This window comes from Schistocerca americana, chromosome 10 (genome assembly GCF_021461395.2).
Source record: "Schistocerca americana isolate TAMUIC-IGC-003095 chromosome 10, iqSchAmer2.1, whole genome shotgun sequence".
NCBI lineage: Eukaryota > Metazoa > Arthropoda > Insecta > Orthoptera > Acrididae > Schistocerca > Schistocerca americana.
Genome location: NC_060128.1, coordinates 186,446,270 through 186,463,119, shown reverse-complemented (window position 1 = coordinate 186,463,119; position 16,850 = coordinate 186,446,270). Strand labels below are relative to the sequence as shown.

The 16,850-nt window shown below is 39.7% G+C and overlaps 1 protein-coding gene across 1 annotated transcript in view; it reads right to left on the bottom strand.

Annotated features, from left to right (window-relative positions):
* Nucleotides 1-6,702: 6,702 nt before the first annotated feature.
* Nucleotides 6,703-16,850, bottom strand: part of LOC124552437 (charged multivesicular body protein 5) — a 43,697-nt gene continuing 33,549 nt past the window's right edge. Inside the window, exon 5 of the mRNA XM_047126710.1 lies at nucleotides 6,703-8,255. Coding sequence (XP_046982666.1) covers nucleotides 8,205-8,255 — 51 coding nt within the window. The 3' untranslated portion in view covers nucleotides 6,703-8,204. The remainder of the gene's footprint in view (nucleotides 8,256-16,850) is intronic.

Sequence of the window (16,850 nt, the reverse complement as noted above, 5' to 3'; positions counted from 1 at the left end):
CTAACATTCAGAAAACTGATCTGCAGAATCAGATATAGGTTTTCCTTATATTTCACAAGTGATACCTCTTCACAGGTTTGAGAAGATTTGTATACAGGTAAATTCTGCAACAAATGCAAATTAATTTGCCTCAGATGAGCATTCCTTCAAAATTAGATCTGTAATATACCTTTCAAACAAAAGCTTTTCAGTATTCTCAGTAACAAAAAGTTGCAATCTGCTCGACTAACATAATTTGAAAGAGAATAATATAAAGCACTACTTCATTACAAATAAACAGAAGTTTAAAATGTTGTTTGGATGTGACAAACTAGATATTTCTTTGAGTTCAGTTCCAAAAGCAGAAGAAAAGTCTCGGAACCTTAGGTTCAACTTGGTGAGCCTATAACTCTTTAGCTACATGAAACCTTATCCGTACTTGGGTGTCAGATCTACATAGACAAGTTCGATTCCCTGGGCCTACAATATTATTTGGGTGAGAAGAATGACAGTTGTGGAACCGAACAAACCAACCATAAATACGCCAAAATCATTTTCTCTCAATAATGATACGGAAGGTGTGACACACGATATCAGTACCAATGGTTTGACAGGCTTGAACAGATGGATAACATCATCTGTTGCAAAAGCATTAGTGGAAAAAAAAACTGTGTGCTTATTCTGACAAAATTAGTGATTGTTATCCAATACCAATACCATCAAGTACATGAGAGGCATTGATTTCATGGATCAGAAGAAAGTAACATACGAGACTGACAGAAAAGCAAAATTGTCATCTATCAGAAATTACAGTCTAACGTTTATACAAATGTAGGGAAACTGATGAATTCATTAGGATTTAAATAGTATGTTGCTCAAAGTCTAATTGGGGATGGTTCAATTCTACAAAGGAATCTGACAGCAATCATTGAAACAAAGAGAAGAATTCAAAATATCTGTCATCCTTTATATCCAGGTCATTGTATGACCGACACTTTACTCTCCTCCTGTTGCTCCTTTCGCCCCCCCCCCCCCCCTCCCCCCTCTCTCTCTCTCCGAGTCTTAAGCGAATTGTTGTTTATATATTTATATATAAAATTATGCCCCTGTTGGCAACACAGTTATTATGTTTCTACAGGGTACAGGGTGGGGTAAATAAAAGCAAACTGGACAAGTGGATACAATTGGATATGAATTTGTGGCAGTATTAACGGAGGAAAGTACCTACAATCTGACGGAGCAACTGCCCATACATGTGTCCGAACCTTGGAGCACATTTACACAACTTTCACGCCTGACTGAGTTGTTAGCGGAGGTCAGTCTGGTCACAACCCTAGCTGGCCACCCAGGTCACCTGATCTCTCAGTGTATGATTACATTGTGTGTGGCAACCCTAAAATCTAAGGTGTATGCGACCACCCCTATAGTCTGCAAGAACTGCAGCACAACATTTTGGATAAGACTGCAGCAATTCCAGCAGCGCAGCTTCAGTCTGCCTTCAGCAACTTGCTGACCAGGATCCAAAAGTGCCAAGAGATGAATGATGGACACTGCCAACATCTGCTATAGTCAGGTTAGTACTGTATTTCCTTTCTTCTGCTGTGTTTCTTTGTACCCTGGAACTCTTGTTCTCTAGTGCACTTTTATTTGCCCGACCCTGTAACATGTTACTTCAAAGACATGTGCTAAGTATTAAGTTATGTAAACTTAACAGAAAAGAATCTGTGACCAGTGGAGATATTTACATCGACACTTTTATTCATCTGTGCAACCAGAGATCTCCACAATGCTTTGAGACTTACTCCGGAACTATTTTGTTTTGCTATATGTTCTTTGCACTTATTAGATTCTAGACATCAACTTTGTGTCCTTAGTGGTTATGAAGTGTGATATTGTATGTGGTATAATACAAGAGAGGGAGGTACCATTGACCACTGGAAGTATTTTATTTTATTTGGTTTTCTTTCATATTTATATTTTTGTTCATCCTTTCAGTCAATGAATTCCACAAAACTATGAGCCATGTGCTGAAACAGTGCTTTGTTTTTCTCTGCTAGACAGTGTCACAGGTTACTTCAAAGTTGTGTAACAACACATACACGTCATATTAATCCACTCGATGGGGCTTTAACCCTGCAGGTGATTTTCCCATTTTTCTGTACAAATTTGGAGGACATTTTTATACGACAATCAGAATAGTTGTGGGGATAGAAAATAAGTATCTAACAAAAAAGCCAAAAACTTAACTTAGAATTGATAATTTTTCTGAGTGTTGTGTATCTGAAACACAGTCCGAAATACAAGCTTAGGAATATGGTTACAAAATTGCTGGAGTGATAAGGTGAATGTGTAAGTATACGAGTGAGATTGGAGTACGTATCAAATGCAGCTACCGATGTTTCAAATGGGAAAATAGCGACTTCCATTGTTATAGAGCAACAGAAAAAGATATGATGGCAAAATAGCAGCCTACAACATTCCAGAGTAATAGAAAAGTATTTAAAAGGAAAATTGCAACTTCCAATGTGCAATCAGAGCACAAATTATGTGTGATGTGATAACAACAGACCTGTGAAAATGTTCAGAAAGAGCTGAATGCGTACTTCATGTCGTCTGAGGCTGGAGGGTTAAAGCACCAAAACGCGTTGTGGAAATAAAAAACAACAGCGGAGCTGGTTAACTTGTTTCATTCAATGTACCAACTGTGCATTGAAAAACATTTAAAATCATACTAAAAATATTTGTGATGATGATGATTTGGTTTGTGGGGCGCTCAACTGCGCGGTTATCAGCACCCGTACCAATTCCCAAACATTTGCTCAGTCCATGAATGATGATGAAATGATGAGGACAACACAAACACCCAGCCATCTCGAGGCAGAAAAATATTTGTGAAGAATGAAATGAGACTCAGATAAATTGTGCAAACAGGAATTGTTTCAGTGAATTTCAATACAGACAGTGATAGTAAACAAAGAAAAGAACCAAGAAAATTAATTTTTTTAAAAAGAAACTGTTACTTCTACATGTTATGCACCTTTAAAGTACATAGGTAGATGTATGTCCCATAAACTTCCTTGGGGATATAAATTAAAAATTTCAAATTTTTCAGAATGTTAAACATTACCCATAAATACTATATTTTAATTAAAAAATACAAAAATCTACTCCCGGTCATACATGTGCTTCAAAGAGTTAATACCGATTCCTTCCCCATCTACTGAAGAAACACACCGTGCCATCTTCGTCTTCTTGTAAAAACTCCACCCAGCTGCACTGGTGTCCATCCCCTAGCTGCAACAGCCGCCACACTTCCAGAAACGCCGCTGGTGATTTGCATAGCTACATACTTATTGACAACAGCAAGGTGGGACTAGTCACAGTTGCTCTCTTACCGAGCCTTAGACAAACCCTCTGTAGCAGGGAGTCACAGAGGGGGGTGGCCCAAAGTTCAGTTTTAACGTCTACACTGTGCATCAGAATTAAAGTATCATTTTTTCAGAACCCCATAATAGCCTTCCACTGCAATGCATAAATTTGAAATTTGGCTCGAAAGTGTCTACAACCTTCCTCTGAAATGGCGCAAAAACATGGCATCCTGCAATGTCCCCTCTGGGCTTGGTGACACTTCAAACAACATTTTGTTGATACATGCGAAAAAAGACCACAACTAAAAAGTTCATGGGAGCCACTGGTGGGTTAATGATGTGATAACGGGATCAAATTTCACCATAATTCCGCCCAATGCCACCGTGGGACTGTCACAGGATGAGATCGTCACCAGAGCCCATTACCCTCATTTTGCACCTCCTCCTGACGTTTCTGAGGTGGGAGGTCAGAACCGCAATGCCTACCATTGAAATCGTGCGATTTTCTTCCAGTTGGCTGAAGAAAGCACTTCAGACTCGTCACTGCTCAGAATCAATAGAAAAAGGCCTCAGAGTGTGGTATAAAGAGTGTCAATGGAACCAGCCCTTCCCCTGGGGCATTGATTCACACACAATTTTTGTGTCACAAATGAAGTTGACATTGAGAGGAGCAACAGGGAGATGTTCTTGTCAACTGCAGTCACACTACTCGCACCCTCAGATGTTTCATTCCTTTTCTAAGGACATTGTAGAGCTGCATCCCCAATGAACGTGATCACATTCCTGGAGTGCAGTGTGAACAAAATTTTTGCTTTCATGTAAAAGTTGAAATCACTAGGGACTGTTCAAAACCATTACATGAACTATGAGCAAAGAGTACCTTTGGTTTTTCAACCTTCGTTTTTCGTGCTACTGTGGCACGATCAAGCGAGAGGGCAACTTTTTTCTTTCTGCTTCATTAGGATCCTTCAGGATCACATGAACTTGTTTTGCAGGTCGTCTTTCTTCCCAATACTTCTTCATTCTCTCGCTTCTTCTGTTTCTTTCTTCTTCTGTTAAGACAACTCTGATTTTGGTGTCCGACCACCTGTGACCACCCTCCAATCCTTTAATCTTCTCCGTCCTGTACTGCTGCCTGCAGATTCCTTTCTTTTATTCCTACAGCCTTCCAGTCATCTCTGTCTTCCTTCACCCAGTTGTTTCCTGTATGACATGTTGCACTCCATATCTTCTTAGTCAACCCCTCCTCATCCGTCCTTGTGATGTGCCGCACAAACTGTAACCTCCCCTTCCGTATCTCGCTCGATATGGGTTCAATATTATCATACAGTTCCTGTTGTGTTCTGTGTATCCAGATATTCCCATGTTTTTTGGTGCCCCAACTGTTTCTCAAAATTTTCCGCTCCTCCTTCTCCAACTATATAGAAGCTCTGTTGCCGAGTGTGATAGTTTCTGATGCATACAGAGCAGCATTTGTTAAAGTTGTCATTCCATGACAGATGTTTCTCGCCATATGTTGTTATCACCACATACCGAAGCTTCCGCAAAAGCTGTGACCTGTCTACTGCGCTACTGTTGCTCTGTATGCCACCAGTTATCTTCTCCCCCAAATAACAAAAACTGTTATTGAGTTTCTCAACCACTTGGCCATCTATCTTCCAGTGAGACTCAGTGTTCAATGTCTTGGTCTTCTTATATGCAATCTTCAGTCCAACCTTTTCTGCTAGATTTTTTAGTGCTGTCTTTGCCTCTTCTTCTGTCTCATTTAAGAGTTCCACGTTATATGCGAATGCCAGGCAGTCCACTGTTGCATTATGTTTGATCTTGTACCCTATTTGCACACCTTTGATCTTCATGTTACTATTTAGTTGTCTCCACTGTCTCACTACTTTGTCCAAAACCAGGTTAAATAAAATTGATGGCAGTCTGTCTCCTTGCGGGACCCTTTTTTTTTATTTCGAAGCTGTCTGACAGCATACTGCTAGTGTAACATTAACAAGTGCATGAATAAAATGACTCCTCCATTTCCTAATCCTCAGGCAGTAGAGCTGCTGCCAGGCTGAATCGGTGTCAAAGTTCATGACAGATAAATTTGTAACGTGCTCAACAAAGTGGCATGGGTGACACTGAGGGTGTTGCAAAACTGGGAAGTCTCAGAGGGACCCTTTGCCATCTTATTCACGCACACGTTGAAGTTGCACCCTCGCACGATTGTGCCACAGGAGAGTGGAAAACAAAGGCTGAATATCGTAAGTACCCTTTGCTGCTCGTATCACAATCAGATTTCGTCTAATGGTTTTGAACAGTCCCTTGTGGTTCCAACCTCTATACGAGCGCAATAATTGTACTTGCACCGTACTACACATGGGTATGATTAGGGAACAGTTGAAACATAGAGGGAATCGGCAGTGTCAAAGGTTGTCCAGAACAACTTCCTGTTGCTCATCACACAGAGAACTGTCATTTTCAGCTGTGAAATGTGTGGGAATCAATGCCCCAAGAAAAGGGTGGTTTCATTGATGCCCTTTTGCTTTTTCGTGTCGATTCTGAGCAGTGTTATGTCAAATGTTTTCCTCAGCCAACCAAGAAATACCCCAGGGAATCGGTTGGTTTCAATGACACCCTTTTGCCACCCACTGTCGATTCTGAGCAGTGGTGTGCCAAACGTTTTCCCCAGCCACCCGAGAAACCGTGTGATTCCAATGCTGGATGTCGCAGTTGTGACCCCCACACAGAGGCGTCAAAAGAAAGTGTGAAATATTGGTAATATTGGTAAGATGAGCTCCGACAATCTTCTCATCGTATGCGACATCTGTGGTAGCACCAGGAACAACTGTGGTGACATTTGGTACAATTGTGACTTCACTAACCCACCTTACAGCTCACATGAACTTCTGAGCTGTGGCCTGTTTTTCCGCATGAGCTGACACCTTGCTGTTGGAAGCATTGCCCAGCCAAAGGGTGATGTCAAAGTGCATCACACTTTTGCACCATTATATGGGAACAAAATCTCACACTTATGCATTGTAATGGGAGACAATTACGGGGTTTCGAAAAGTGATCCTTTAATTTTGTTGTGCAGTGTATATTACAAGTCATTACCTGTGTTTGTGTTTTCCTAATAAGCAAATTCAAGTTACTTTCTGAAACATCCATCCAGCAATACACAGGGAAAATGCCTGAGAAAACACTGCAACTCCTTTTCTTAAAAGTAGAAATCTTACTTTTCAAGCAATAACAAGTTGAAACAAAATTAAAGGATTCTACAAATATATGCAGTTTTTCTTCTTCAAACGTTTATTCCAATAAATGAAGGGATAATAACAGAGGCAAGGTTGCAATGGATAGGAGAAAAAATAATTCAACAAATTTATTTGCCTGTTATGTGGAATTTGCATATTTGCAACAATTATACTATGAAAGATAATAAGCTTAGGAGATTATAAACAAAACAACATTTCAAATTTTACTTATGTTTCTACTCCACTGGAGCTCAAAAGAAATCCACACTATTCTATTTTCAACATCATGCAACTGATGTTAAAAGCGTATATGGGTATTTCTGAACACAATGTAGTGTGTCCATCTGTTCTTCAAAATTACCTGGGAAGTTTTCAACTAGAGTGTCATCAGGGGGAGTGTGAACCCTGAGCTTCGTATTTTATTTTGGTTCTTTTTTTTAATACAGAGATCAATGCCATGGATTAATCAATGCACAAGCACTTATTCTGTTAGTGTGTATAAAAAAACTTCATTATTACGGTAAATTTGCAGCCTTTTGACAATTACATTTTTAAGCACAATATTTTGAATACTGTCCAAGTCTTCATCTGATATTGTGAGCTATAGCCTCTGGACTTCAAACTAGACCATTAATCACCAAAATCGTGTGCAACTATGGAACTGTTAACTCGACTAAGAAGCTGGAATTCAATCATTCTGACTACACCTCAACAACTGAAAGTTCATTTTATTTAAGTGCAATAATACTGTGCTCTAACACTGCTGACACACCATAGCTTATGCAAATGCTATTTCTGAAAATTATCAATCTCACAACTAGTAAAAAATTGTGTTATTCTCTGAGACATGCACGATTCTTCTCTATCTCATGTGGCATCACAGCATATCAACAAAAACATGACAACCATGTCCTTTTTCTTAGATTTCCTTCATTTATAAATATGTTGAGGTTATCGGTAAAAGTCCAATAAAAACAGAACCACATTCAAAAATTCACTGTTCAGATTCCAAAATGTGTAGGTTCCTTACCTTGGCTAATCAGATATCCACTCAGGCTGCATAGTCACTTGAGTTTTAGAACATTCCCTTAATGGATAGGTGACATTCTTAATGACAAACCTTAATGATTTTGTGAATCATATTGGCAGGTAACAATGGATATTTAAAGTTTGTGTGAAAGCACGCTTAATAACTAATACAGAAATGTTTAAAATACAGATGTTAGTTTATACAAAGAATAAAATATATACCAAAATAACAAAACAATAAAGATTACAATTACTTTTGATTAAAAGAATACCTTCAGGTAAATAGCAGTTTCAAAATGTACACAATCCTTCAAGATTCTCACTTCCAAAGAAAAGGTGTACAAAATAAAAATTGTGTCTTATTTCATAGCTTGTAACCATCATCACATCAAAATGCTCTTTAATTTATGGTTAGAACAAGCAACTATACTTTCTGATATTTAGCAGGAGGCATCACAACATGAACAAATTCAGAGTGGCTGATATTGCTTAACTGTAACGGTCATTATGGCTGTCTCACATATCAAGAAACGTTCATAAGTTCTTTTGGAAGTAACATGCACAGTTTACAAGTGACATCACAAAGTTATGAAGCAGGTATTTGAGGCAGACCAAATTCATCCACAGGTACACCATCCTGGAAAAAAAATGGAATTTTTTTCACAGGTGATAAAAGCAGTCATTCAGAATTGAAAAACAGTATTTCTACATAAGCTGTATTTGTGAGGTACAATCATCATGTATTGTTGACACCCTTAAGCAATATTCTAAAATGGGACACACAAGTGATTTGTAAGCAGCCTCTTTTGTAGAATAATTCTATTTTATCAGTATCCGGTAGAATAATCCTATTTTATCAGTATCAGGTTCAACACTCAAATATTGTCTGACACCATCGTGATCTTATTTAATCTGATATGAAAATTTAAAGAGGTGGTATTTAAGAAATGTTTGTGCTGTATTCATTGTATATTTCATTTAGGAAATCCAAATATCCATACAGATTATAAAAATGGACGTATTTACATGCATAGTATGTAAATATACAATGCATGAAATATACAGGGTGACCCTAATTAAAGTTAAAGTTTTAAACCACTGTAGAAGTAACGTCACTGGTCAGAACGATGTCAAAGTGCAATGGAATATTATCGGAAGAGGAGGGAAAAAGTATGGCAGAAGAAAAATAAATAGTCATAAATGTAGCAATAGATGGTGCTGTAAGCATCGTAGTACAATAGTGGTTGACTACAAATGACAAATGAATCACACAAGAGTGCCTAAGGTGTACGTTTGACAGTAACAAAACTGTTCTACTCAGCGTGCTTGGGTGTAGATGTGTGATACTGTCAGTTACATAATCCCATCCACCACAACAAGGTCATATCACATCATATGAAAAAAATATGTTTTTAATTGTCCTGAGGCCAAAAGCTGCATAAAAAGCATCCATCACATCGGTTTTTAATTCTCCTGAGGCAAAAAACCGCATAAAAAGCATCAATCAAAATCAAATCGGATTATTAATTTCCACGTGACTGGTGCAAAAGATGTTGAAGAAAATGGTGGACAGCATATTGAACAAGTTGAAAACCAGAAACAGCATGTTCCACAACTGATCGAAGCATTTCTGGGGTCACATTCAGATTGTGTTGTGCAATGCGTGCCTTCAATGCAGCTAAGTTTGCAATCGGAACACTGGACACAACAGCTTTCATATAGACCCACAGCCAGAAGTCACATGGATTAAGATCAGGTGATTGGGACGGCCAGGCTGAAGGGAAATGGCGGCTGATAATTCTAGCATTTCCAAAATGGCATTTCAGCAGCTGCTAAACTGGATTTGCAATGTGCAGAGGTGCGCCATCGTGCATAAAAATGATCCCATCCACACATCCACACTGTTGGAGAGCTGGAATGACGTGGTTGCTCAAAAGGCACTCGTAGCACTTACCAGTGATGGTACAGGTAACTGGACGAGAAGCACCTGTCTCTTTGAAAAAATATGGCTCTATGATAAATGATGCTGTAAACCCACACCACACAGTGACCTTTTCAGGATGAAGTGGTACTGGACGATTTGTGTGTGGATTTTCTGTTGCCCATATTCGACAATTCTGTGTATTGACATACCTGTCAGATGAAAGTGGCCTTCGTCTGTCCACAGAATCTTCCACAGCTAATCATTGTCCACTTCCATGCAAGCAAGAAATTCTAAAGCACAGGTCTCTCTTGCTGGCACATCAACAGAAAGCAACTCACGCACATGGGTAATTCTGAATGGACAGGAAAGAAAAATGTTTCATTGGATTTTATGCACCATGTTCACGGGTATGTCCAATGTTCGGGCAATTTTCTGTGCACTGTACATTTGCACACCAGCACCCTTTTCCTCCTGCATTGAAGTGGTCACTGCTTCCATTGGCATCGTCGAATCAGTTCGTTTCCTCCCTCTACCAGGTTGCACACCAAAAGAACCTGTCTTTTCGAATTTCCGAATCATTTTCTCCAGACCCACAGCAGTCATTGGACCAACACCTTTTTTCAAACCCTTCAGTGTACTGAACTTCTGAAGAACGACATGTGCACAGTCATCATTCCTGTAGTAAGGCTTTACAAGCAAACACGATCCTGCACTGAGACAGTCATGGTGAATGTCACTGATGCAAAAGGACGAAAAGCCATGTATCCGGCATGTTTATACCAACTTCAATGGGTCGTGTGCATGACAGATGTCTTCATTTACGTAATCTGACACCATCGCCATCTATTGATCAATTTCCACACTATTTTTTTTCTGCTATACTTTTTGCCCCTTTTCCAATAATATTCCATTACAATTTTACGTCATTCTGACCAGTGGTGTTATTTCTACAGCGTTTTGAAAGTATAATTTTAATTATAATCACCATGTACAATGAATACAGCACGAATGTATGTGCGTCATGCATGATACGGCGGTTTTTCATGCATCTCAGTTTTTTATCTCCTGAGTTATGATAGGTAGGTGGCTCTTACCCCCACAGCAATTGTTGCCTCACAGTATGGAAGATGCATACCAAGTTTGGCTGAAATCAGTCCAGTAGTTTGGGAGGTGTGTGTGTGTGTGTGTGTGGGGGGGGGGGGGGGGGGGGGGCGCCCTTGCGCGGGCGTGTATTTCTGTGCAACTAACTCTTATTTGCAATAAATTTCGCAGACACATATGCTGCTAGATCGTGGTATCATACACTGTTCAGGAGATATGACATCATAAACACTGAGATGTGTGAAAACCTGCCACACTACCCATGGCGACCAACTATTCACAACACATTTTGCAGACAGTACCCACATATGCAACTGAATGTTCGTATACAAATATATAATTATACTACACACAGTTCTACATCTACATCCATACTCCGCAAGCCACCTGACGGTGTGTGGCGGAGGGTACCTTGAGTACCTCTATCGGTTCTCCCTTCTATTCCAGTCTCGTATTGTTCGTGGAAAGAAGGATTGTCGGTATGCCTCTGTGTGGGCTCTAATCTCTCTGATTTTATCCTCATGGTCTCTTTGCAAGATATACGTAGGAGGGAGCAATATACTGCTTGACTCCACGGTGAAGGTATGTTCTCGAAACTTCAACAAAAGCCCATACCGAGCTCCTGAGCGTCTACTGCAGAGTCTTCCACTGGAGTCTATCTATCATCTCCGTAACGCTTTCGCGATTACTAAATGGTCCCGTAACGAAGCGCGCTGTTCAAGAGACACAATTTCATAAACAATTAAATGTGTGAAAAAATGTTTTAATACATCTATTCTTTATAACTAACTCCTACAGTCAAGTCAGCTTAAGGAAATCCTCAACAACTGGCAGCGCTTTTGAAAGTTTTCAGCTGCGAAGTGCAGATGGCTCTAGAAGAAAACAATAGTCAGCTATAGAGCTAAGAAGAGGCATGGCACAGAGATGGTTACAAAAAATTTGGATACTGTGCTTATACATTTGTTTATTATACATATTTCTTTGTACAAATATTTCATAACTTCAAAGGTGTTTTCATGGATGCATGAAAATGAAATTTTCTTGATATTACACGATAAAGAAAGTTCATTTTTTGTTTTCGTTTCTAACAGAAAATTGGCAAAATTAATAACCGGGCAATACTGGGTTTGTCAGCTAGTATGATAAGAGAGGTGAGATTAAGGCACACAGCGTCGCATCAGCCTTTGAACTGAGTCAAGGTAGCCTTTTCCTCCTGTACCAGCCTCTTTCTCTCAGAGTAACATTTGCACCCAATGGCCTCAGTTATCTGTTCCGTATATTCCAGCCTCCTCGTTGATCCAGTGGGGACCTTCTCATTTCTTATCTGCCCAGCTAGTTTTCAACACCCTTCTACAGCATCATCATATCTCAAATGGTGTGATTCTCTTTTCCAGTTTTCCCATAGTCTATGGTAATTCCATACAATGCTGTACTCCAAATGGACGAGTTGTGACGATAAAGAAACCGAACTCACGCTCTAACTGTTTATTGAAAAAGCTTACACAACTGAAACGCCCCATTCAATGGAAACTGCTCTCAGATCGCTGCACCGGTCCATGTGAATTTGCCATTGTTGGAAGCAGTGCTGCAAGTCTTTTGCTGCAAGTCTTTTTCTGTTATGCTGTTGAGGAGTCTCGTTGCTTTTTCCATAGTTGCATCCACTGACTCTAATCTTGTTCCTTTGAGTACGGATTTCAGTTCTGGGAAGAGAAAGAAGTTGCACAGTTCTACATCAAGTGAATACGGTGGATGTTCCATCACTGGAATGTTGTTTTTTGCCGACAACCTCTTCACAGACATCGCGTTATGAAACGGCGTGTTGTCTTGATGAAGAACCCTGGAGTGATTCTTCCACAGGTATGGTCTCCTTGGTCTCAAACATTCATGTAGGGTCTTCAGAACAGTTACATAATAAGCTTGATTGACAGTCTGACCTTCAGGTCTTTAATCAATGTAGATAGCCCCTCGGATATTGAAGAAAACGACAATTGTCATCAAACCTTTGTCGTGCCCAAATCATCGTAAAAAGTCTAATGGTTTCCTTATTGGTGCAGGCAAGTTCTGAAATTGCTGGAATGCTCAGGCGGGGGTCTTCTCGAACATTTCTACTGACCGCCTACCAAGTGGAAGAATGGCCCAATTTTGGATCTTCAATGTCTTCCCTACCACCCTTGAACCTCTTAACTCGCTTGAAAACTTGTGTACGAGATAGACACTGATCACCATAAACTTGTTTCAACAAATCGTAAGTTTCTGTGGCTGATTTTCCAAGTTTTGTGAGGAATTTGATGTTAACATGTTGTTCACTTTGGAGCATAGCATAATTCTGACAGAGCTCGGACACACGGCCTGTTTCTAAGAAAGCTCACAGCCAGACTAACCACCACAGCGGTGTGACATTTTGTACACATGTCATGGGAGACCCGCGGTTATTCCCCCACTCTCCTTTCTGTCATCAATAAAGCCAGACATGTGCACAACCAGTCCAGTTTCTTTATTGCCACATCTCGTATATTCTCGGAAACTTCCTCCTCAAATTAAGTCCAATGTCTGATATTGGAATTTTTTTTTCCCCCTGGGAATGTCCTCTTTGCCTGTGCTAATCTATTTGTTATGTCCTCCTCCTTTGTCTGCCACAAGTCACTTTGCTTCAAAGGTATCAAAATTCCTTTGCTTTACCTACTACAGGGTACCAAATTTTTATGTTCACTTTATTTAATCTCATTTTTGCTACTCCTCACTACTTTCATCTTTGGTATACCGTGTGCTCAGTAGGCTTCATTATTCTCAACAGGGCCTGTAAATTCCCCTCCCTTTGACCAAGGATGGCAATGTCATCATCATATTTTATTATTGATATCCTTTCATAGTGACCTTTAATCCCACTTCTGAACCTTTCTTTTTGTTTCCCCCATTGCTTCATCAATGTACACATTGTTTAGTAGTGGCAAAAGACAGCATCCCTGGTTTATACCACTCTTAATCCTATCAGAATCTCTCTCGATCTTCCATTCTTATTGTTCTCTTTGTTTTTAATTCGTCATAGGGTAATTAAAAATGAATATAGCAACTACAAACGGCTATAACCACTTCGTGGATAGTGATATATTGCTAATAATTACAATGTCGAAAAAGTTCAAAATTTCAATCATAGCCTAAGTGTTCGATTGGTCATACTAGATAGATGTGATGACTAGATAGGTATGATGATACAGTTTTCTGCTCCTGACCACTAGATCTGTGGACCCAACAACCGTGGTTTTATTTTTAGAGGAATAAATGCATTTCTAGTGCCCTCACATCAATGACTCCACATATGCTACAGAATGTATGGCATAAACTAGTTTTTTGCTAAACACTGTCTGTGTGACCAAAGGGAGTTACATAGAGTACCTATAAAGTAGGTACAACAGGACCTTCTTTTTCATTCTCTGCAATAAATGCTTGATCACTATGCACTGAATTTTTAATGAAGTTCATAATTGCTAAATTAATTTTGAACTGCCCTGTACAATATCTGTCTTTGCAATAGCTTATATCTATTTTCCCGATATGAACATTCTTCAACATTTTATGTTGCTGAATGCTTTATGTTTGCAAGTGCTAGGAAGATATTTTGATTTTTCTTGCTCCCATTTTTGAGGCAATGTCACAACAGCCTCTTAGCTTTTCCTAACGCCAAATATTGTCCTCCAACAGATTTTCAATTTTCTGTAATTATTCTTGTCAGCAAATTGGATGCACGAGCTTTTAAGCCAATTATGTGATAATCCACGTTTAGCTGCATCTGCTACCTTGAAGATCGCGTGGATGATATTCTTCCTTAAGTCCAGTGGTAGGTCTCAGTCTAAGTGCCTTAGATTCTATGTCATACAGGTCAGAAGAAGGGAAGGGAAGAGTACAGCACATCCCACATGACCATGTCTAAGCAAAGCACTGTGATATTGACACCATCCCTTGATCTGATGAATGCTTTGCCTCAGCAGTTCATATGTCATTTCCCCCCTCAATCCATATGTGAATAGAATAGGATAAAAAGTCACTAACAGTATGAAGTAACCTCCACTACACACCGTATGATGGCTTGCAGATTATGTATGCATTTGTATGTGTGATTGAGCATAATACTATAACTGATTCAGGAATTCAATAAACAACAGAATATTCTCACAGCTGGCTTGTTGATTTACCCTGAGGGAAATTCTATCTTCCAACAATTATAAAACTTTGCAGGGTTGAATTTATCTTACAGCTCCCTGTTCTTGATTCTCTGCACCAAAAGGATATTTACGTAAAAAATCTTAACTGAATAAAGTTCATTAAGGCCATGGATAAGACTGAGTCAAGTAGTCAGGGATTTTGAGAGTTTGCAGGAAAGCAATCACCATCATATTTTTATGGTCGATGAAGGGAGAGCTTGGAAATTAAGTCCACTACAGTGTGCATCACATCTACATCATACTCCACAAGCCACCAAATGGTGTGTGGCAAAAGGTACTTCTGGTACCACTAACTGAGCTCCACTTTCCTGTTCCACAAGTTCATTGTTGGTAAAGTCTCTGTATTAGGTCTAGTTTCTTGGATTTTCTCGTCACGGTCATTTCAAGAATTGTATGGAGGAGGAAGTAACATGCTGTCCGACTCTTCCCGGGAATCGGCCACTTGAAATTTCAATAAACCTCTCTGCAATGCACAACGTCTCTTATAGCGCCTGCCTCTGGAGTTTATTGACCATCTCTAAGGCTTTCACATCAACTAAATGAATAAAACCCACCACTCTTCGTTGGATCTCTCTCTCTCTCTCTCTCTCTCTCTGTCTCTCTCTCTCTCTCTCTCTCTCTCTCTCCCCCCCTCCCCCCAATCAGTTGTATGTAGTAATGATGCCAAATTGACGAGCAATGACCAAGAACCAGTTGAATGAGCATCATGGTAGCCACTTCCTTTGTGGATGAGTTACATTTCCTTAAGACTATTCTTCCTATGATCTAAATCTAGCATCTACTTTTCCTATAATTTGTTTCATGTGGTCTTCCACGCCATCTTTCTAGATATTTTATGGTAGATATTGTTTCCAGAAATTTGTCATCAATAGTGTAGAAATGCACTAGCTGTATGTAGTGGGTTTCTTTTTCTATGTACCTGCGATATGTTACATTTATTTATGTTCAAGGTCAACTGCTGGAGCCTGCACCATTCATCAATTCTCTGCAGCTCACTCTGCAAATAGGTAATGTCTTATGGCATTGCTACTTTCTTATAGACAACCACATCACCTGCAAACTGTCTTAAAGAGTTTCCGACAATTTCTAATAGATCATTTATATACACTGTAAACAGCAGTAACAGTCGTACTTCACTTCCTTGGGGTGCTTCAGAAATTATCTTTGTGTCTGTCAATTTTGTCCCGTTAAGAGCAACGTTAAGAGTGACATGTTTAATTCTATCTACAAAGAAGTCTTTAATCCAGAGGAAAATCTGGTCCAATACTAAAAAAACTCTATGTTTTTCACTAAACGGCAGAGCGAGTTGTCGTCAAATGTCTTCCTGAAGTGACGGAACACTGAATCAACCTGAGCACTGTTGTCTACAGTGATACAGATCTCGTGGAGGAACAGAGCAAGCCAAGTTTCACAAGATATCTGTTTGCAGAATCACAACAGAAGGTGGCCTAGTTTTGAACCATTCTTCCTTCCACTAATCTCCAGCAGCTAATCAAGTTTTGTCTTCTTCTGTACACCTTGCCAGGAATGGGGCTGGACAGTGATTAACACACTGAGGCAAACTGCTACATGGGCCTCACTTCAGTGGTGATACAATCTTACTCACTGTTGTTTGCAGCAATACTTTGTAAGCCTTGGCAATGTGAAAGGTTTCTGTCCCCTCACAGCTGCCACGTGTATGCAAACCTTGTCCTCGTCCGTGTTTACTACAGTTATCGTTCTCTGCACAAAAGTACCTTCCAATACGTGTACTACAACTTCCTTGGAAGAACTTTGGTAGAAAACTACAAGGCTCTGGTGGCAGGTCTACAGCAGTGCCATTAGTGATTACTAAGTAACACGAACTTTAAAGTTCATACACTCAAATCTGGGTTTAATTATCGACCACTGGGGTTCTTTAAGGACGAAACACGAGGAAATTTTGAAGATTAAACAAAAGTAGCTCAAATGAGGACTTCATCAGGCGCTGCACGCATCACAACCACCT